We start from the raw sequence: 21,868 nt of genomic DNA, 5'->3' as shown, positions 1-21,868 counted from the left end.
GTTCCTGTACCTTTTCAATACGGTGTTAGAAGCTTACTTCGCTAACCTTGAAAATAAAACTCAGCTTTAGACTACTAAATTGAGCTGTTATTCTAGTTTTTTACAATGTGCAGGCAATTCCTAAACAAGATTTTGTTGCAGTGTTTTATGATGCTTACTGTTTTTTTTTCTTTTGATGTCCAGTCAACATTCTAAGGCAATGTGGCAGAAATGCTTCCCCCCCCCGCCGCCCGCTCCTTGTAGTTCGTTGTCAGAATATTTCAAGGAAAAAGGAAATGTTGACTGTGACACTATCTGTGCTGTTAACTCCTGTGTTCTGTGGTGTGTAGGCTATCAAGTACTAGCTCCCACTGCCTATTACGATCAGACTGGTGCCTTGGTAGTAGGCCCTGGAGCAAGAACTGGCCTTGGAGCACCAGTCAGATTGGTGGCTTCAACTCCTGTTATCATCAGTTCTGCAGCAGCCCAAGCAGGTAAGTATTTGATCCTGCATGGAGGTTTCCTCTGCTTCTGTACTGAATCTTTACAGTAAAGTTGATTAGTATTTGGTACTGTTGATGTGTTTTGTATGCATCTGTAAAGTTTTCCAGTTGACATGCTTGCTTTCTTATTGTCAACTCCCTGTCTCTGAGGGAAACTGCTGCTTCTCAGAGATGTAGTTTTCCTTTTTTAATTCAAATTTACACTCCTCTCCCCATAAGTGAGTGTGTGTATATATATATATACAGGCATGTTACTGCAAATGTTGCTTGTCAGATAGAAACATTTTTCCCTTTCCTTTCCCCATGCATATAACATGCACTTCTCATCAATCTCCTGAATGGTGTCCTCTAGGAAGCATCATTTCATTGCTTCGGCCTGGCAGAAGATGATGGAGTGCTCTGGGGCCTTGCTATGTTTTTCTCCTGAAAAGTGGGGCAAGGAAAAAAAGCTATAGAACGGACAGTGGAAGAGGAGAATTAGTTATATCAAAAGTGTCTAGTTATCTGTCTCTCTTTTTATCATTGAGAAGGTCTGGTACTGCTTTACCGAACCATTGTATTTGTTGCATTTGTTAAATTAAAATCCAAAATGTTAACACCAGATAAATTAATCTGTTCAGAAAATGAGATTTTGAGTTAATCTGTAAGCTTCTTTCTCTACGCAGAACTCGCTTCTGCCAATGGCAGCTGAAGATGTCTTTAAACAACTCTTAGCTGCAACTCTGCTATTGCAACTTCAGATGTAAAAGTACAGTTCAGTAACCGTAATGCCTTATGTGTTTACACTGAAAATTCCCTCAATTACATTACCAATCCTACAGCCTTGATTAGCCTACAACATGTGCTGTCTTCATTTATTTCCTCGGGTAATTAAGACTGTGCAATACTAGAAAGTCTCTTTCCGTCGTTCAGGATGTGAATTTCTGGTTGTTTTAAGAGGCCTTCAAGAAAGCGCGATTTAGATCTTGCAAAGGCCTTTTTGCAGTCAGCGAATGTTTGTGAGAGTAATTATGATTGAAAACATGTGTTTTACAGCTGCAGCTGCTTCAGCTGGAGGAACAGCAAACAATCTCACGGGAGCCACGAACGGTCTGTTTCGGCCCCTTGGTGCCCAGCCACAACAACAGCAACAGCAAACAAATAGTAGCCTCCAGTCCAATTCATTTTATGGCAGTAACTCTTTGACCAATAACTCCCAGAGCAGTTCCCTTTTTTCACATGGTCCTGGCCAACCAGGCAGCACATCTCTTGGCTTTGGAAGTAGCAGCTCTTTAGGAGCAGCTATCGGCTCTGCGCTTGGTGGATTTGGCTCATCAGGTAGGTTGTTCGTATAGTGAGGAAGTTCTGTGTTAAGTGGAAAAAAATTAAATAATAATGTCTTTGAATCCAGACATATATGCGTAGATTTCTTAAAAAGAAGGTAAAAATAGTTTATGCGAGTTTCAATTGTAGGGGAAGAAAAAGGATGTGTTAAATTGGCTTGGGCTCTGTATACAAGATGCGTTTTGGAAGCATGTCCTGTAGTCATAGATATCTTCAAAATACTTGTCCTTATTGAACACTGTACTTTGCCCAAGAAGTATGTAACTGGTTTTAGTAAACTTTTTTTCTTTTCATGTTCTGTGTTTAAAATAACAGTTGCTCGCTTTAGAGATATACATTCTTTTGTTGTAATTTTCATGTCAGGAAAATTCTTAATTTTTTAAAAAAAAAAACTTTCTAAATTTGATCTAATACTGAAGTGGTTTTTTTCCATAACATTTTTATAGGATTTATAAAATGGAAAGACTTAAAACCCAAGAATAGCCCTTGTTAACTCTAGTAGGTCTAATCTTAGACACAGTTAAGCTTAAATAGTTCTGTGCAAGTTTGGGGCCTTAAATTATTTCAACAGAAGCTCCTAAATATTGTCAACCTGTTTGTATTTAAAAAAAAATAATAAAAAATCGAAGTTGCTGTGATGTTTCTGCTCTATAGCAGAAATTTCTATTCACAAGTTTTTAAACATGTAAGGTAGATTGTCTTATAAAGTCAAGCAGATATCTTTATTAAAGAATATTTCCTTGGCTGTTAAATTTGTAAGTTACAGCACTGAATTGCTTATTATTTCAACAAAATCAGTGGAGCATTTTTATAGTCTTGCAGATTGCAGATGAGTAGAAATTGGGGGAAGTTTACGTACTCCAACAGTATTCTTTTCAAAATTAAATACCCTAAGGGAAATTGGTAAAAAAAAAATGTTGGAAGAAATGTAAAAAGATGAAAATTATTGCAAGATAGCTTAATATACAGAAAAACAGAAGGAAAACCATGGCCTTCAGTGTCAAAACATGCTACCTGTCATTTGGTGACTAAGTGGAGGTGAATAGTGACATCAAATATTCTGGGTACCAACACAGGTGTTTTCTCAGTGTTGTTTTTCATAAAATAATCTGAAAAAAATATTTAACAAAACTAATGCTAGGAAACCCAGAATAAAGTTTTATGCTGATCCTCTCTGATATCTGATTTTAAAGAGAAGAAGAGGCTAGACATACCATCTTAAATTATATAAAAAAAATAATTCAGAAAAGTAAAGTGTAGAGGATAGTTGTTTAGAGTTTCTTAATTTTTCATAATATCGTAGCAGGTAAATTTTACTTACAACGTAATTCCCCTGTCCAGGTGCTGTGTTTTATCGTATAATTTGTCCTGAGCTACATGTAGGAGGATTTCAGTGAATTCTTAGCAGCTGGGTTTTGCTCTAGGTACGGTTTCATGTCACTGACAGCCAGTGGTGATGGGGGTTGGCTGCATGTTGAATGCCGCTCACCAGCTGAAGCCTCTGCAGAGTAGTTTTAAGTCACGACAGTCTTTATCCAGCCCCGCCCCCAGGGCCGCCGTGCAATCCACATTTTAGTTGTGTGTCTGCTTGAGAAGAATCAGCGCAGTTCTTTCTGGCACAGGAGATGAAGCCCTTTTTTCTTGGAGCAAAGGTCAGTTTCCGAGCTGTGTACAAAGCCTTCAGCATAGGCAGCAAAGGCTGAAATCTCGCAGCAGGATCTCCCAGGTGATTTAATTAGCGTGGTAGTTTCCACAGGGAACCAGGAAGCCTTATGCTTTTGCAGTTTGAGAAGTGCTGATGAAAGGTGCTTATTGGAATAAAAGTATATATTGAAAGTGCCCTTCTGCCAAGTGTAAATTGTACTTGCTGTAATAGCCACTTAAAAATGCTTCCTGAGTATTGTTTCTTAAGGAGCCTCTGAGTTATGTGTATATATGAATTGAATTACACACATGAGTACTTGCACAAATGGTGTTAATTCGTGTTGAGGCAAATTAAAAACAAGCTTAATTTTTATCTGCCAAAGTTTCAGCTTCTTTGTAACTCCCCTCAACGTGCTGTAAAGGTTGAATTTCAGTTAAAATACAGCCTTGAAGACTGACAGATGGCAATACAGATCTGGCCCTTAAGTTTTCAGTAGTTGCAGGAGGCTAAAAAAAAAGCTCTGCAGAAAATGCAAAGGTGAGCATGTTCTAGCTTAATGACTGAACAGCACAGTAAAATCAGTAAGAGGCAAGCATGCCATGTAATCACTGTATGTACTTTCCAGCTTCTGCTCTTTTACAATAAAAGTTACTCATACTCCATTTTAAAGGTTTGAGTACAGGATGAGTTACTGCAGCTTAACAGGTAGCTAAGAATTACGTTAACTGCGGCAGCTTTTCCCATGCCTGCCTCTGGCGTGTGAGAAGTGCAAAGTCATTGTATTAGCTTAGTCAGTACTGGAGAGGGGTAAACCGATCCCAATGACCTGCTGCTTTTTGTGAGCTCCGCGCGTATGTGGGCACAGGAAAACGCAGCTCGGCTGGTTCGTGGTGACTTGTTAAGCTGCAGTAATTTGGTTAAGACGCCCTGAAAGAAAGCTGAAGTTTGCTTAGCTTTTGTCCAGTTTGTGAAATAACAATCCATCGTGTAGCATTGTATTAACAGTCACACGGTTCGCTAGCTGAGCCAGACCCTGTAGAGCTAGTCTCAAATCTGGAGATTGCTTTCAACTGTTGCCTTAATTTGCTCTTCTGATCTCTTACTCTCGGTCTCCTTGCTTAGTTAGTCAAGTATCTCTTCCTTCTCCCCTAGTATGTCTCCCTTCCCAGTTCCCAGGCAACGTTTATCTCCTGCTTCCCCTCCCCACTCCTAAATATGTTTCTGTTTCTGCTTGTGTTGTGTGATGTTCCTGTCATTAGCTTACTACTCCAGTCTTCTTGCTCCATGGTCACATCTACCTTTTACAGCCTAACTTTTCTTCAGATCTGCTTTCTTTTTATCCTCAGTCCCACTGGTTTTTGAAAGTGCTTGCCAGTTTTTCTTGCAGTCTCCCTGTTGGCTCCTTTGTCTGACCTTACTATCTTCCTGGTTCTGGTTTCTTTTTCTTTTTTTCCTTTTTTTCCCTTTGCTTTCTTCTTGTGTTTGGCTTTTGTCTCCTCTGCATTTGAAGTAGAAAACTTCCTTTCCACGCTGCCTGATGGGCCTTCCAAACTCAAGGTGGGATCTTGGACAGCAATTTCAGAGACTGTTTTTTGGCATGGCACGCAGAAGCCTAGAAGTTCCCTGGCAGGGAAAACCTTTATCAGCCATTTCTGACATGCCATTTATGGGCAGGAGTTGAAAGTTTTCAGTCTGTAGCAGATTTCTGCTAAACTCTGATTTTGCTGAGATTTTTTTAGCTCAGTCAAAAGAGAGCATGAAAATAAAGGTCTCCTGTTGCTAGCACGTTGCTCTGAGTACGTGAAAGCATTGAATTCTCAAATAATAGGTAGCTGGATTATTTTACTAAGAATAAAGCATCATTCCTTGCCTTTCCCCCCCTCCCCTGAAGTGGCAGTGTCATTTGGGCAGGATCTCTTTTTGAAACATTTGGTGCAAGCAAGTACCTGCCATGGGAAGTGTTTGCTAAGTTGCTGATGTCAAAACAAATCAGTGTCTTGAAATGGCAAGTATCAGGCCACCTTTATACTGGGCCCTGCTGCCAGCTCTGTTAGGAAGGTACCTCACAAAGGTAAAGATTATGGAAGTATAAATTCTGGCCTCTTCCTTTTTAAGGTGAGGTAGAAATCATTTTCCAGAATTTGGCTTAGAAGCATCTTTGTTATCCAAATACCCTTAATCTTGGTTTTGTTCATGAGTATAATAACGTTCCATTTCTAAAATAGGCACTGTAGTTTAATATTTCACTAGTATGCAACAGATACTAGAATTTAACATTTCTAAAAAAATTTTATTGTTCTCCTAATTTATCCTAGACTATTCATCGCCCTGCTGAATGATGCTGTGCAGGATAACCAGTCCTTCACTAATATGTTGTTATCCAAAGCTTCTAGTCTAATTTGACTTTCAGAAACACTGGTAGTAGTAAAATTACACTTGTAGTTTCTCACCTTAATTTCCCTATCTCTGCTGTGCTTCTCATCTTCTTCTTAGCCTATTCCCTCTTTATAATGTCTTTTTAAAACACTTAATTGAGAAGTATAATTCTCATAGGGAATTCAAAGTGCTAAATTTCCTGTAAAGTATTTGACTTGAATTCCTGCAGGTGAGGTGGTTCAGAAACAGCTCAACAGCAACAATAGATTATTTTCTGAACCGTTAAACAACAGCCAATCGTCTCAATCCTTTTTCCTGAAATCGAGCTCTCCCTGTCTGACTGATAATTTAAGATGGAAAAAAAAAAATTATCTGTGAGTTTAGTGGAAGCATTTTTAGAATCATTTTTTTCTTTAAAGTGACAGTGTAACCTAATCTCATAAATTCCATATTTGTCCCAAAGCCTGAAGCCAGGCGGGTTAAAACGAAGTACTACGGTATTGCTGTGAGAAGTCTAGAATGAAATGTTGGAAGATGTGGGCATTGGTGAAATGACTTACCAGGGGTATGTTTGTACCCGCTTAGATTTACTTAAAAGCATGTGTGGTTATCACAGTAATTGTCTTTGTCATAACGATTGCTGTAATTGTTGTGATCGCATCTGTTATTGCCCAGCTGTAGTTGGGGATAGGTTTCATTCAGTTGACACTGTGTAATTAGGGTCTTTTTATTTCTTCTTCAGTTGGCAGTTCTGCAAGTAGTAGTGCCACAAGGAGAGATTCTCTATCTACTAGCTCTGACTTGTACAAAAGATCTAGTAGCAGCCTAGCACCCATAGGGCAGCCTTTTTACAATAGTCTGGGATTTTCCTCCTCTCCAAGTCCAATAGGCATGCCTCTGCCAAGCCAAACGCCAGGACATTCACTTACGCCACCGCCATCACTTTCATCACATGGATCCTCATCCAGTTTGCATTTAGGTAAAAAAATACAAAAAACGAAAAAAAAAAAGAGAAAAAAATACACTTTTTGTTTGTATGTGTGTTTGTATTTCTGTGTGTAAAATAAATGTTGCATAAGAGATTGTCACGTTACCTTTGCTGTTAAACAGTTTTGTAATGCAGAGGGGCCGTTCCCGAAAGGTGAAGAGCACGCCCAAATGCTCGTTGATTTGACAGTGGAGGGCACTCAGCTTTTTGCAGTGTCGGGCCAACAACTGGTTTTTCTTCCCTTGCAGAAGCCCGATAGAGAGCCCAGTAAGACTCATTGGTCCTTTTTGTATTACATTTCCACAGTAAGACAAGCAAAGGTGCATTATTTTTGTTTCTACATCAGTGTATTCCCACTTTAAGGACATTTTAAGATGACCCTGTGTTTAGCAGTGCTGCCCCATACCATGATAAAGTGGATGAGTGAGCAAAACTCTCGATGTAAAATTTATTGAAAGGTGACTTTTGAATCAGTGAGCCAACTACTTGCGGCCCAGATGCTTTGCCAGGAAGATGATAGTTTCTCACCAGTCTGGTGGAAAAAAAGAAAATGCATTTGTGAAAGAAGTAGCAGAGGCTTTATCAGTGGTGGCTCTCTGGTACCAGATGTATTCTTTAAGGAACAATGATTGTAATCTTGTAGAAAATTTTCAAGCTAGCTAGATGACACAGGAGCTCAACCTTTTTTTTTAAAAAAAAATAATAATCTGAAGAAACCCCACCACAGCCTACAGTGTATTTTAGAAGAGAATGCCTCTAATCTGAGGTTACTTGATAAGTTTTCCCTTTTTTCGCTGCAAATATTTGTGGTCATTTAATTTGGATGCTAAAATCATACAATGAAACTGGATGTAATTCAAGATTGACTTGCCTATTGCTCCAGTAACTATTGAGTGCACAGGTTTGTGCATGTAATAGGCACCTAATCCCCTGTACTTCTGTTAGCACAAATAGAACAGGAAAAAAATGTAAAATACACTTTAAGTGAGAAATGTGCGAGTGATCTATATAACAAGGTTAAAAGTAATTTAAATATATTACATTTACAGTTCAGTATCCCCTTCACGGTTAAGTGCTGAATACCCAAAGTAACACTGGGCAAGGGGATGTTTCAGCACGTTTTATTTTTTTTTACTTACCTTTTTTCCTTTTTCAGGTCTACAAAGTGCACCTTTGGGCTGAGACCAAGCATGGAAAGTTTCAGCCCAAATGGAGGCTTTTGAGAAAGTTCTGAACATCTGACAATGGGGTTATCATGGAAATCTTTTTCTTTCTTTCTTTTCAAAGTACTCTCACAATAGTTTTCATAATACTGAAAACTATACCTAAACCAAATTTTGGAAGGCATTATCTAAAATTCAAAAACACTTGGTTTTGTCTTGTTCCACATTTAATAAACGTTTAAAAACTTTTTTTCAGTTCTGAGAAAATAAGCTGCAGTCAGTATAGAGGCTTACCTCTCTCAGCAGCAATTGTGAAATACTGAATTTAATCCATTTTGGACTGTTTTGCAGTGTGAACTAAGCATAATAGTTTGTTAAAATCTTGTAAGATCAGTCTGTAAAGGCCAGAATGTGGAGTTGTACTCTGAAAATTGACACAGCCCTGTTGGCTTCCATGCCTACTGCCTCTTCACCTTCCAAATGAAGTGGACCTTGACTGTGGATAAATTTGTTGCTACTCTGCCAAATCAACCTGAAATATGGAAATGAGGTCTTTTGGATTTTTGCTTTCCCAAAAAACACAGTAGTTTTTAATTATTTTTTTAGCATTTCCTGCACTCTGTGTCATATCTTTGTGCAGTTACATCCAGAAAAAGTTGGAGAGTATTCCTGCAGTTAATTTTCTGTCCTGTCAATTTTATTCTGGTATGTTCATCAGCCGCTCTTGGAAGCCTTTCTTTTGTTCTCACATATGAAAAATGAGAAGGTAAACCTGAAGTCAAACAGGGAGAATATATTTCAAGAGAGGTATGATCCCGTAGTCACTTTTCAGAGTAGAACAACACTGTAAGTTCATGTCTGCATGCAGTTTCCATTGGTATTCTGATAATGCCTGTCAAATGCAGCTCTCCCTCCACCTTCAAAACTCATTGTCCTGCCTGCTTGTACCAACAGGTTCAGCTCAGTTTAACTCCTGTTTTAAAATGGGCATCAAACTCGGTTGCTCCTGTTTCAGCTGCCAGAATCCTCAAGCACAATCCTGGGAAAGGGTGCATGGTTTTATAACCCCTTTGTCAGACACTGCTGCAATTTGTAGCTTAAAAAACCCATTTCCCTTTTAAAAGAAATTGATGTTTTCCTGGTTTTGTCTCTTCTCACCAACTCTTATCCAATATCCTAAAACAGGAATGTGCTAATTTCTTTGTCCTAGTGTCAGTTTTCCTGCATTTGAAGAGATTTGTCAGTTGTCTGTAACTGCTTCTTTACTGTAATCAGTTGGAGCAGTAAGGTCATGAATTTGAACTACCCTTTCACTCCCAGGGACAAAAAAAAACAGCAAGAGGAAGTATTTTTCCTATGGCATAAAAAAATCCTTTTGGATTGGTAGTGCTTATTCTGTTTGATGGGACATTGCAGCATTTTAAGAGTTGGGGTAGAGGAGGGGGTTTAGGATCTGGGCTTTTGGAGGTAATGATTGTCTGCGCATCGCAAGCCAAGCTTGGTAGTAGTTCAGATTGGTGATATTTTATCTTCGAAAGTGGTTGTTGTGGGTAAGAATAAAGGTCTCTTGACAAGAGAATGTGGAGAACTTTTGCTTTGCCTCTGCTGTGTACCTACTCTGTCAGGCTTTGGTAAACTAGGAGTAATAAGCACTTGCATTGATTCATAAAATACGCATACATGTCTCTGCACGTATGTGTAAAACAGTTACTGGGCAGTAAATCTGTTTTATGTCTTGGTTAGAAATTATTGAAGAAAGACTTTGTTAAGTAAGTACTAACAGACTAATGCTATCAAAGTAAACGTGCCTAGATGTAGTTCTTAATATTCGTTCATGCTCTCCTTCACATTAAGTTCACTATCCGTTGTAAGGTGTTAGGAATTTAACAGGCTTTGTGTCCTTGAAGCTTAGTAAGGCTCTGGTTTAGGTGGTGTTTATCCCCTTTGTACCTCTGAGCCTCTTTCCTGTGGCTCTGAACCTCTTCCCTGTGGAACAGCCACAGAGATTTCAGTTCAATTAAACAGTGAAACAACTTTATATTATTAGTTACATTGGAGATCTTTGTTTTGTCAGATCAGAAGTGATTATCTGGAGCTAAGGGGTTATCAGAAGAACGAGCTGCATATTTTATTCCCTAGTGCTTTGTAACTGTGCCGAGACTGAAGCCTGATAACAGTCTTTTTAAACTTCAGTGTTTGCACTCAAACTTCAGTTTAGACTCGGTGCTTTATTCGGTAGGGTGTTTTCCTCAAATAATTTATAATTACGTTTCTAGTTTGCAATCAGAATTTATACAACAGGTGTCTTGAGTTCTTGAAGAGCACAGGGATGCTAGCCAGTTGGATATGGATAACTAGAATTCACGTTTCAGTTTTCCATTTCTAAGCTGTTCACACTTGAAAGTTTTCAGGAAGGCCACGTGTCCTTCATGTCCATGCTACTGCATTGGTGATTTTTGCACTCAGAAAGTAGTGCACACAATGTTTAAGAAAATAAGCCTGTTGTATACAAGAGTATATCTCTGCATATAGCAAGCACCTCTGACAATATGCTGTTATTTTGGGGGTTTTACTGTTTTTTCTTGCAAAGCTGCCACTGAGCTGCACCCTGCTGCTGTAATGAAAGGTTACATGAGAAGAAAAGCCAATTACCTATTAGATTGCTGAGGTTTATCATAGTGTCCAGGGTTTTACAAGGTTAAGCTTTCTGTGTGCTTTTGCAGTATAACAGGTTCTCCACAGGCGCAATGGATGTGACTTCAGCCTTCCTCTCTTCTCATCCTCTTTAATGTGACTGTCTGAAGTAGTTTCACGGGCTGGACGAGAGTCTCCCAGTTGCAGCGTGGTTACCTTAAAAAGGGATGGTTCCCAAATTAGGCTGAAGAAGGGTTTGATAATCCTCAGTGTGAAACGTGTATGTGCAGTTCTACTACACATGTATAACCTATTTGTTACAAGCTACCACGTTTCTTAATTCCTGCTTGACTTGCTCGATGAATTGTCACACTTGATTTATAGTTACCTGAAGGCTCGGTTAAAGAAAGGAAAAAAAAAAAAGCTGAAACAGTTCACGTGTGCAATTTCGTGACTGTGTTCTGCTAGTTAGAAGCATGCAGTTTGGGAGCATGTAATTAAAACTGCCCTAAATAGCTTCTGGCACAGGATTGAGCTCAGTGGAGCATAGAGATGCCACAATGGGGAGGTAGTAAGACTTCCTTTTCAACAGGCTTTGCTGCCCTCTCGTGGCATTAATTAGCGTTACAGAGAAATCAGGATTTCGTTCCTATACCCAAATAAGCTCGTTGAGAAAGAACCATCGTTTCAGGTGCATAACTTTTTGTGCTTCAGAATGCTGTTCTTAAAAATGACCGTGGAGCATGACTCTGCATACTGCTTCACCCGCAGAACCTTGGGCTTCTTTTTTCTTTTTTCTCTCTAAGAATTACATTGCTGTCGGCTCTTTTCTGGAAATAGTGATTAGCAATAGAAACTAAAACTAAGAAGTTAAAACTCCTTGTTTTTTCTGGCTGCAAAGAATTAAGAGGCTTTAATTCAGAAGAAAACAGTCGTTTTTTATGAGAGATTGTGGAGCATAAAGTATTTACTGATCCTTTACTGATTCTTACTACTGAATTTTGAAAACTAATGACAAAATAAATACTAATTATTTCTACCTTAGGACAACAAATGTGATGCTTGATATGTCTCGCAGGGCACTAATATGTCAGATTCTGGTATTGCAATTTGACCTTTCGAAAAAGATACTTTACCATTAATGCATTTTACCAGCCTACCGTAACACTGGTGTTGCCTGGCCTTATAAATACTTGGAACCAAAAGAAGGCTTGGCTGGGGCACTGTCAGCTGATTTCTTTTTCTTTTTCTTTTTTAATTAATTTTGTAATAGAGCACCATTCAAACAGCACACACTGCAATTTGTTTTGAATTCAAATGTAGATATTTCTTCTGTTGACTTCGAAAGAACTTTCAGTTACTGTGTCGCTTTCCAGATAGGGAAACTGAAAATGCTTTCCTTTTCCAATTCTCACGCCATAATTTTAGGTGGTGGTGTTTCGTTTCATTTTTTTACAAGTAGTAGCGTTGAGGTTTCTAGGTGAGAGCTGTCTCTGAATATTTCTGCTTGTAGTGTAGTAGCAGTATCTCTTTTTAAATCATCCTGTAGTTGGGACAGATGCTTTCTTTGCATTCTTCTTAGGCTAATCGCTGCCTGTTGTAAAGCAGGGAGGGGAGAAGCCTGATGGAGGAGTTGAGAGGGACACAGACTGATTAGGGAGCAGTATGTGAGGAGAACTTCACGGGGCTGTGAGGTTGTGACGGCTGCAGGTGGATTCAGCAGCAAAAAGGAGTAGAGCCTAAGCACAGCAAGGCAGTTCAGTTCTTGGAAAGCAAGGAAAGACGAGGCACAGTGAGAGCCGTTAATGCTTTCACAGCAAGGAAGGGACTTCATGCTTCTGAAAGGAAACTTTTAGTTTGAGGTATTTTTGGTTGGTTTAGAGCGAAGTAGAGCGTTCTTAGTTACCTGGTTTGAAATGGGACGTATTTAGTGCTTACAGGAGGTACCAGCTCGAAAGCCTGGGGTGCTGAAGTCATCAAACACTCTGCAGAACAGGCACAGCGTGACAAGAGGCACCACTCGTGCCTCCCCAAAAATGCCCTTTCACACTGTTAACTTGGAAAGGTACCTCCATAGGGACTGAAGGGTAGTTCAGATTTCATGGTCCATATTGAAACAATTGGCTAACTTTGAGACCACTAACAAGGGTATAAGTCAGTATTAACTTGTGAAGTGGAAATCTGCCCACTAGGCTAGAGCCCACCCAGTTCTAAAGTTTCTGTGAGTCTGAGTGGGTGCTCACTTTACTTGCTTTGTTACATTCTTCTAATGACATTTCTTTTCCTGGTGCCCTTCACGTAAAATAAAAATGAGGAGGAGAATGGTTTTATTTATTGGAAGATAAAGCTATTTAACTCCTCCAACTGTGATGAGGTAAATATTAAATAACAAGACCACACTGTTGTTCTCTTTGGCTCCAGGGTGTAGCCATAGTTCTAGTACACTGACTGTTTTGCTGTTGCTTCTTTTCCTCATGGCTTTTACTGACAGAACTGCTTCCTTGTAGGAGGACTGACAAATGGTAGTGGTCGCTATATTTCTGCAGCACCTGGAGCCGAAGCAAAGTATCGCAGTGCAGCAAGTACCTCCAGTCTTTTTAGCTCCACCAGTCAGCTCTTCCCTCCTTCACGCCTTCGTTACAGTAGGTCTGATATTATGCCTTCTGGACGTAGTCGGTTGCTGGAAGATTTCCGAAACAATCGTTTCCCTAATCTTCAACTAAGAGACCTTGTTGGACATATTGTTGAATTTTCCCAAGACCAGCATGGTTCTAGGTAATTATTGTTGTAAAGTTAACGACGTTGTAGTATTTTACGGCTTTGATATTGTTACGTTGACGTCAAATGTTTGAATGAGCTGCTAGTCATCTTAACAGAAGGCCTGCTGTTAATTGGAGCACGTGCTCTTATGCTGACCTTTTTATTCTCTAAAAAATTTCATTATAAAAGTAGTATAAATTTAGCTGCTTATAGTGGTTCTCACTGTAGAAATAGCCTCATAACTAGACTAGTAAACTCTAGTATTTAGGTATCAAAAAGGCGTTGATTAAGAAAACAAAATATCTGGAAGGTAAAACCATTTTTCAGCAATGCATCATCAGGTACTTGGTTATTGTTAGTCTTTTCATCTTTAATCCCTTTAAAATGAATGTTTTTTAGTATAATTTTACTGAAATGCATTCTTTTATATGCAGAGGTACTACTTTCGTTTTAATAAGTTTTATAAATGTTGAGTGCTTGCTTTACAGTTTTGAGGTGTCTCATTGAAATAGCATTTGCGAGGTTTTCCCATTGTTTATGTAAAGCATAATGTACCTTTTTTTGCACTTAGGTTTATACAGCAAAAGCTGGAGCGAGCTACTCCAGCTGAGCGCCAGATGGTATTTAATGAGATCCTGCAAGCGGCGTATCAGTTGATGACTGATGTGTTTGGAAACTATGTAATACAGAAGTTCTTTGAGGTGAGCATAACACTAAGTGCATGACCAGAAATGTGAATGAAATTCTGTAAAATCAGATTAAATTTAACAGGGGGTTTTGTTAACATCATAGCGGAATTCTACTGGACTTGAACCACAGAACCAAAGTGGATAATGCTACACACGTGTTTTCTGTTCTGTATCCCCTGCTTTTTTTCATGACAGTTTCTCTTTACACTGCTGGTGCATACATTGGTGAACATTGGTGAATGCACAGGCTGCACATGCAGTTACAGGGTTTGACTTAGAGAAGAAAAAGCAATGCCGGTGTCCCAGAAGAAGTTACGTGCAGGAAGAATACCTAGCATAGTGTGCTGTAAAAAGTATCTGAGTGGATAGAAGGTGAAGCTGGAAAATGTCCAGTAAGAAGTAAGACAGTTGCTGTAAACGGGAGTGTAGTTTTTAATGAGTAATTTACAGAACAATGTTCTCACTTTTTTTTTTTTACTTGATACTCTTTTTTTCCCAAATCAAAATACCTTCTGAAAACCATGGCTGACTACGGTATGTAAGATCTTGACCTTGCTCAATGATCATCAGTTGCTGGGTTTTTTCCATAATGTTAGGTTGGTTGGATACGTAGATAGTCGTTGGCAATTGAGTGTTTTCATCTTAATTCTGCCAAAGCATTCTCGAGAAAAAAGTGAACTAGGCCTCGGGTGTAGTGAGGTGCTTGGTTCCTTCTTCTTCAAGTGGGAGGCAAAGTTGTTTGAGCTTTCTTCAGAGCCCTGGGTGACTACAGTTGTGAGGTCGGACCTTTCTCAGCAGCGCTGCACGAACATTCGTGGTGCCACCCAAGCTCACTGTCCCCGTGATGGCCTCTCTGTGGCCTCCTGTACTGTGCCACCTCAGGAGCTTGGGTGAGCGCCTGGGAACAGGGTTACATTTGTTAAGCTTGACAGGCTCCTCGTGGAGCAGCACCGAAGGCTGTAGTAGCACCATGGAGGGAGTAATACGGGCAGGAATTACTGCTGCTGGAAAGCATTGGTTAGCTTATCCTCTAATACAGCCAGTGTACAAAACTAGTCTGATTTTTCTCTGGAAAGGCTGAATATTTCTAGATTTCCCAAAGCGCCCTTGGCAAGGATGATCATTCAAGCCACGTGAAGTTACTGACAAGCTGCCTCAAGGACTGAAATCTTTCCTCCCCGCCCTCTCCTCTTACAGCTTGCTTCCTGTATACAAGATGTAAAATACACCGACTGGTACAAATGCAAGATATCAGGGAAAATCTGATTTGAATTAATACGTTAGAGTAATCTGTAATTAATTTGCCTGGTATGAATTGCCTAAATAAGTGGATTACTGCACTTACATATTCCTACAGTCAAGTATAAATTACTTCAGTCCCTTCTGTTGTTTTTAAGGCCATGCAGGTGTGTGACTGGAATGTGGAATATTGCAAAATGGTGCATTTAGAATTTTAAAGCTTCTGGTAAATATAACCACTGAGAACACAAAGGGAAAACTCATTCATGGCATGCAGTAAAGCTGCAACACATTATTAAAATACTTACTCTGTCACGTAAATTCCAGCATGCTGCAACGTGTCTTCGTTTGTTAACAGCATGTTTGTTTCCTTTTAGTTTGGAAGCCTGGATCAAAAGTTAGCCCTAGCGACACGCATCCGTGGTCACGTTCTGCCGTTAGCCCTGCAGATGTACGGTTGTCGTGTTATTCAGAAAGCACTTGAGTCAATCTCACCTGACCAGCAGGTAATTGTAAGTTAGAGCAATACTTTTATTTTATGTCTCTTTATTCCATCCATCTTTTTATTTGCTTAAATTGTTGATCGTTCCTTTAATTACAAAATGCCGTAGGGACAAAAATAGTTGTTTAAATTTAATTGCTGAGGTACACGAGTAAATGACCAGTGAATGTGAAGATTGGACGGTTAGGGTGAAATGGAATGGAATATTCTGTTGAGGGGCAAAGAAAAAAAATTGCTGTAAAGACAAGATTAATTTATTTTTTTTTCCCCTAGAATGAAATGGTGAAAGAGTTGGATGGTCATGTTCTGAAATGTGTGAAAGATCAAAACGGAAACCACGTCGTACAAAAATGCATCGAGTGTGTTCAGCCCCAGTCACTCCAGTTCATCATTGACGCATTCAAAGGACAGGTAGTGTCAGTCATTCCTTTCCTCTGTGGGACGGCTTCAGTTTGCAGATCTTTCATTTGTGTATATGACACAGTATTTGACACAGAATCACAGAATTGTTGAGGCTGGAGAAGACCTCTGAGATGATCAAGTCCAGCCTGTGACACATTGCAGTCAGCTTGTTTTAAGTAGGATAGAAAAGGGATGATGATAAATGGTGATAAAATGGAAAAGCTGTTGAGGAGACAGTTAACATGCTGTAAAAAGATGTTGGAGACGGAGCTCTAGAAAGACCTGTTTGGATGTGTTATAAATACCAATAGAAGTATTTGACTTAAGGCCAACCTTACCGTTTGAGTTTTGTGATATGCTGTTTCAAATTTCCTAACTTAACATGGCCATTTTTGATGTCATAATGAAGTATCTGCTCCCTAACATGTATTTTTTCATTAAAATTTCTATGATGGTGTGTTGGGTTTTTTTGCTTATGTTGCAAGTCTGTCAGTGTTTCTCAATTAATGTCTGTCACAAAGGAAATACTTTGACGAAATGCACTAATCTACGCTCCCTACACATGGGGTGGTGTTAAGTGAAGGGGGCCGGGGTTTGTTTATTTAAGGTTGGGAGTTTTGGTTTGTTTCCAAAAAAGTTATTAATATAAGATTGATATTGTGCTGCAGAGTAGAGATTGTGCTGCAGAGTAGAGAATGTGCTGCAGCTAAATAAGATTTTAATACTCTGAGACAAATGTGTACTTTATACAGTCTCGAGAAGAATTGTAAAACTCTACTAAGTTGGCCATGTTACTAAATTTTACTTTAACGGGTGGGCAGATGTATTTCCTAACAAAATCTGCATTATCCTTCTCTCACATTTTTGCACAACAGCAATAGCTGAATTATTGTTGTGGATAGCAAGTGGCATACCAAGGTTTCTGGGCTTAAGTCTTTTTTACATCAAAAAATGCATATGGGGTAGAGGAGATGCAGTTTCTAAACTGTGAACAGAACCCCTCAACTAAAGCGATTCTGTTTTATTTACTGGACATCTATCCTCAGCTCCAAGTAATTATATACAAAAAAAAGTAATCAGCTAATCTGAAGTGGCAAATGAAAAATACCACACCTCAGTCATGTCGTGTAACAATATGTATCTTTTTCTCCTGCTTGCATTGCTTGAAATGATGTTGAGTCAGACAAGATCTGGTGTTTGATTCCGGCCAACACTGACTCGTATGTCTTCTGAATTAATCCCCCAAACACAAACCTGGCTTCTGAAGAAGCAAGCAAAAGGAATAAGCAAGATTTTGACTGTATGTTTTGAATAATTATTTTCAGACTTTAGATCTGTAACAGGGAGCCCATTGTAGAATGTGAAATTAGTGAGAATCGCTAATTAGTGAGCCACAGTAATCAAACTTGAAGTTTTAAAATTTGAAAATGTAGCACAAAGTTAAAAGAAAAATTTGACACATGGACTGTGCTTAACTAAAGGTCCTACTTCCAGGCTTTCCTTCGCAACTAAGGGCTAGAAATGTTGTAATGAAAACTTGGAGTCCTTGATGCACAAAAAACTGCATTTTCATCTTTCCCTGACTGGAGATGGAATTCTGATCCTGGCAGGGAATTTTTATTTTATTTATATAGAAGTAGCTGCCATGTTCAGTTCCATTTTGAACGTGGTAACAGCACTGGGTCTGTAAACTTCAGTTGGTTTAACTTCAGTTTGCAATCCTATTTTAAGGTATTTGTACTTTCAACCCATCCATATGGTTGTAGAGTAATTCAGCGTATTCTGGAACACTGCACTGCCGAGCAGACTCTGCCAATCTTAGAAGAACTGCATCAACACACGGAGCAGCTAGTGCAGGTTAGTGCATATATTAATTTTTAATGCTTTTTTTTGTCGTCACAATTTATTCCTGATTTTGGCTTATGAAATAGTTTAAATGCATTTGCCTCTTTTTTGTTCTGTAGACATTGACTTGTTGTTTTTCTTTCATTTCATAGTTTTAATGAAAATGAATTTGGAAGTTGGGAGGCAAAGAAGATATAAAAAGCCTTTTTCTTACGTTTTTGACTGTAGCTTCCAATATGGACACAAATATATCAAGAAAAATACACGTGTTGCATATTCGCTCACAGAAAGGGTGTCTTTTCTAAAAGAAGGCGAAATGCAACGTAATAGCCTGTCTTGGTCTCAGATGAACAAAACGAGCGCTACAAATGCCTTTGAAATTGCATCAGTTTAAAATACTGGAAGGGCCTCAGTGCTCAGAGGGAATTTCCACACATGAAGAGGCAAGAATTGCCTTTTGCTGCACAGTCACAGTCTAGTTGGTTTCTCAGTGGTTTTGGTTTTGTACAAGTCTCTAGTTAAAACATAACTGTCTTGGGGAACCAAAGTCCAGGGAGATAATGCCCCTGTTAAAGAATGATGATCTTAATTTTGAGGATGTCTTTCTTTAAGAGGGTAAAAAGTACTCTAGCAAAATACTGGGTTTTCAGGTTATTTACATTTTGCATGTAAACTTTGTGGTCCACTAAGTCATTTTGGATGCAGTATTCCTTGCATCACTTTGTTTCTATAATGTTGACGTTAATTGTGGTTTTCCTTGTATCTGTACAAATAGTAAATTGAAAGTTTATGCAAGTATACTCAAGTTGTATGGATTACTTGATATGAACACAAAAGAAAATTGAAGTCATCTTATTTTCAGGATCAGTATGGAAATTACGTTATTCAGCACGTACTGGAGCACGGTCGTCCGGAAGACAAGAGTAAAATAGTTTCAGAAATAAGAGGAAAAGTTCTAGCTCTGAGTCAGCACAAATTTGCCAGGTATTGCACAGCCTTCATATGTTCGAGATTCACTAACCTCTTAAAACTGTAGCACTGGATTTATCTTATTGTCATAAAAAAGGGTATGAAATGATTTTTCTTCTGTTGTGTAACTTGCTTTCTGAAGTTTCCTGTTTTTATAAAGATGAACTGCAGTGGTATTTTTATACTAGATTTGAGGAAGGGAAAGGGGAAAGGTTCTGTAGCAAAACAAAGAAGATTCCATGGGTTTATGGGATGGGTTTTGTTCACCTCGTACGAGTGGAGGGGGGTGGATTCCGAGTCTCCGTGAGAGGATCCCCAGAGCCGGGTGAAAAGCTCTCCTAGAACTTGCCTGAGAGGCCGATGACGATCAGGTGGCTCGTCCTGACTGTGCCTCAGTCCAGCCAAGCAGTTTACAACCGCAGAAAGTGGTGGCTCATCCTGACGAGGATTTTGGGCCTTAGGAAGTCTCAAAGACTGTTGGAGGAGTCCTGAACTAGCATGTAGGACTCATCTTTCAGTGCTTTTTGCTGAAATATAGATGATGTGCCTTTTGCTAAGAAAAACGCACCTCAATTCTTCTTGGATGATCTGGCAAGACTAACCTTGTCATCAACATCAAGTAGAAACGCACTGTGACATGATGGCAGCATTTGTTCTAAAAATTGATTGTATGCCAACTAGCAAGTTGTTATGTTTGGCGAGGGGCCGGTTGTTGTTTGGTTTTGAGGGGTTTTTTGTGGGTTTTTTTTTCCTAAATAGAACTGTTCACAATCCTCTCCTTGGAACTTTCTTAATTTCTGAAGCAGAAACTTAGGATCAGAAGTATTTTGCTGCCTTACAAGCATTAATGTCCAGTGGAAAATCTCTCCTGCAAGATAATAAGCATCAGAAAATCACTCTTCTTACATGAGCAGAAGTGTCCAATCCTTTAACTTCCTCCATCGTTACGGACTAAAGATCTGGAAATGGGGACGTGACGCATTCTGTGTGCTCTTCAGCAATGTTAAGACACTTGGAACTGTTCAGATAAATTTAAAATTGCTGCTTAAAAACACGTTACATCTTAAGTCACAGAACACATTTGTCTTGTTTTTCAGCAATGTGGTAGAAAAATGTGTAACTCACGCTTCTCGTGCTGAAAGAGCTTTACTTATCGATGAGGTGTGTTGTCAGAACGATGGTCCTCACAGTGCCTTATACACCATGATGAAGGACCAGTACGCCAACTACGTTGTCCAGAAGATGATTGATATGGCTGAACCTGCTCAGCGGAAGATAATAATGCACAAGGTATATTTGTACATAGATTTGTTGGTTCGGGAAATACTGCCTGTACCGTTGTTCTGCTGCTAGAACACCTTTCCCTCTAGATGTGTAGAACTCGGTAGTTCAGTCGTCTAGAACTTGATATATAAACATGATATTTAGTGGAGCTTGATAAAGCAAGATACATTCAGGTCTCTGAGCATCAAGCGAAAAATCTACTGAGAAGCTTCAAAGTTGGATTTTGTATCCTCTCCTTGTGCTAGCTTTTCTGTGAAAATACTTGTAATACAAAAGGGCAGTACCTGTCATCTTTAAACAGAAGAAATTCAAGTTTCTCCTTCTATTTGCTGGCTGCCCGTATAATCCGTTCTGCAGTTCCCCGAGAAGAGATTCCCACACCTCCTAACACACGGACGCGTTTTCTACTGAGGAATAACCACCCGTAGGCAAAAGTGTTATTGTCATAATTGCCCTGAGCTAACTAACGCGGGGCCCAGTGTGTTCCTGCATTCCCCCACTCCGCAGCAGGGTGCCCCCACCACCTATATCTGTCCAGAAGCTTTCCATAATTTTGAAATGCAGGCTTCTGACTTTTTTTTTTTTTAACAGAATATTTTTAAAGCGTAGTAGCACCTACTTAAAATGTTTGAGGGGAAAAAAATAAAAAATAACTGGTTTCTTCTTGCAGATTCGACCCCACATCACGACTCTGCGTAAATACACCTACGGCAAACACATTCTGGCCAAGCTGGAGAAGTATTACCTGAAGAACAGCGCTGATCTGGGGCCAATTGGCGGACCACCGAATGGGATGCTGTAAAAGACAAAATGAAATGGAAGGAAGCAAAATTGGAATTGTGAATGATCAAACCATACAACTTAACTATAAATGTTCTGATTTTTTTAAATCTATTTATTGACTCTGTTCATCCATTTGTAAAATTTTTATTCTTGTGTATATTTTTGGGGAGCGAATTATTAAAAAAAGTAAAAAGAAAAATATCTCCAGCCCTGATCCAGAGACCTATCAGATTGGATGGCTGGCAAAGCACAGAATGCCTGTATATGATGTAATTGTATCAAAATAGCTGTCACATATTTTGTAAATTTTTACCTTGTAAAGTCACTGAAATAGTTTTTAAAGGGAAAAAGTACAGTATTCTTTTAATACACTGGCTTGCAATCTGGTAGGTCTACCCAGCATCATAGCACAACAGGTTTATAGAGTTGTATATAGAATTAATCCTTATTTTTCCCTTTTGTGTGAAGTCTTTTATACCAGACTAAAATTGATCAGCTGCATAAACATTATTTAACATGTTGAAAAGTTAAGTTGTATTTTGATGGTTCACAACACACTATCCAAATAAGAAACAGGGCACAGAGAATTCAAGTAGGGAGTAACAAAACCACGGAACCTTTCATCACTTGCTGTGGATGCAGCGGTTTTTAAAGGGTGCCCTAAGGTTTTCTCTAGCGATGTATTAAAAAAATAAGTGCTGTATATACTTATATATTTAATTGTTGTACAAGGTAGAGGGATTAAAATGATGGTGGTACTTCCACTCAGTAACGTATGCTGTTG

At 39.1% G+C, this 21,868-nt stretch overlaps 1 protein-coding gene across 1 annotated transcript; it reads left to right on the top strand.

Moving 5' to 3' along the window:
- Positions 1-329: 329 nt before the first annotated feature.
- Positions 330-21,262, top strand: PUM2 (pumilio RNA-binding family member 2; the record flags this gene model as incomplete). The annotated part of the gene is made up of 11 exons (XM_009864428.1): positions 330-473; positions 1,518-1,799; positions 6,569-6,805; positions 13,119-13,386; positions 13,943-14,072; positions 15,677-15,805; positions 16,075-16,212; positions 17,935-18,060; positions 18,911-19,032; positions 20,115-20,307; positions 20,972-21,262. Coding segments are annotated over 11 exons (1,901 nt in total), but the record flags the coding sequence as incomplete, so codon positions are not given.
- Between the last annotated feature and the right edge of the window lie 606 nt (positions 21,263-21,868).

The sequence above is a fragment of the Apaloderma vittatum genome, unplaced genomic scaffold (assembly GCF_000703405.1).
Source record: "Apaloderma vittatum isolate BGI_N311 unplaced genomic scaffold, ASM70340v1 scaffold6882, whole genome shotgun sequence".
In the NCBI taxonomy this organism is placed as follows: domain Eukaryota; kingdom Metazoa; phylum Chordata; class Aves; order Trogoniformes; family Trogonidae; genus Apaloderma; species Apaloderma vittatum.
The sequence above is the reverse complement of the archived record's forward strand: the minus strand, read 5'-3'. Positions and strand labels throughout refer to the sequence as shown.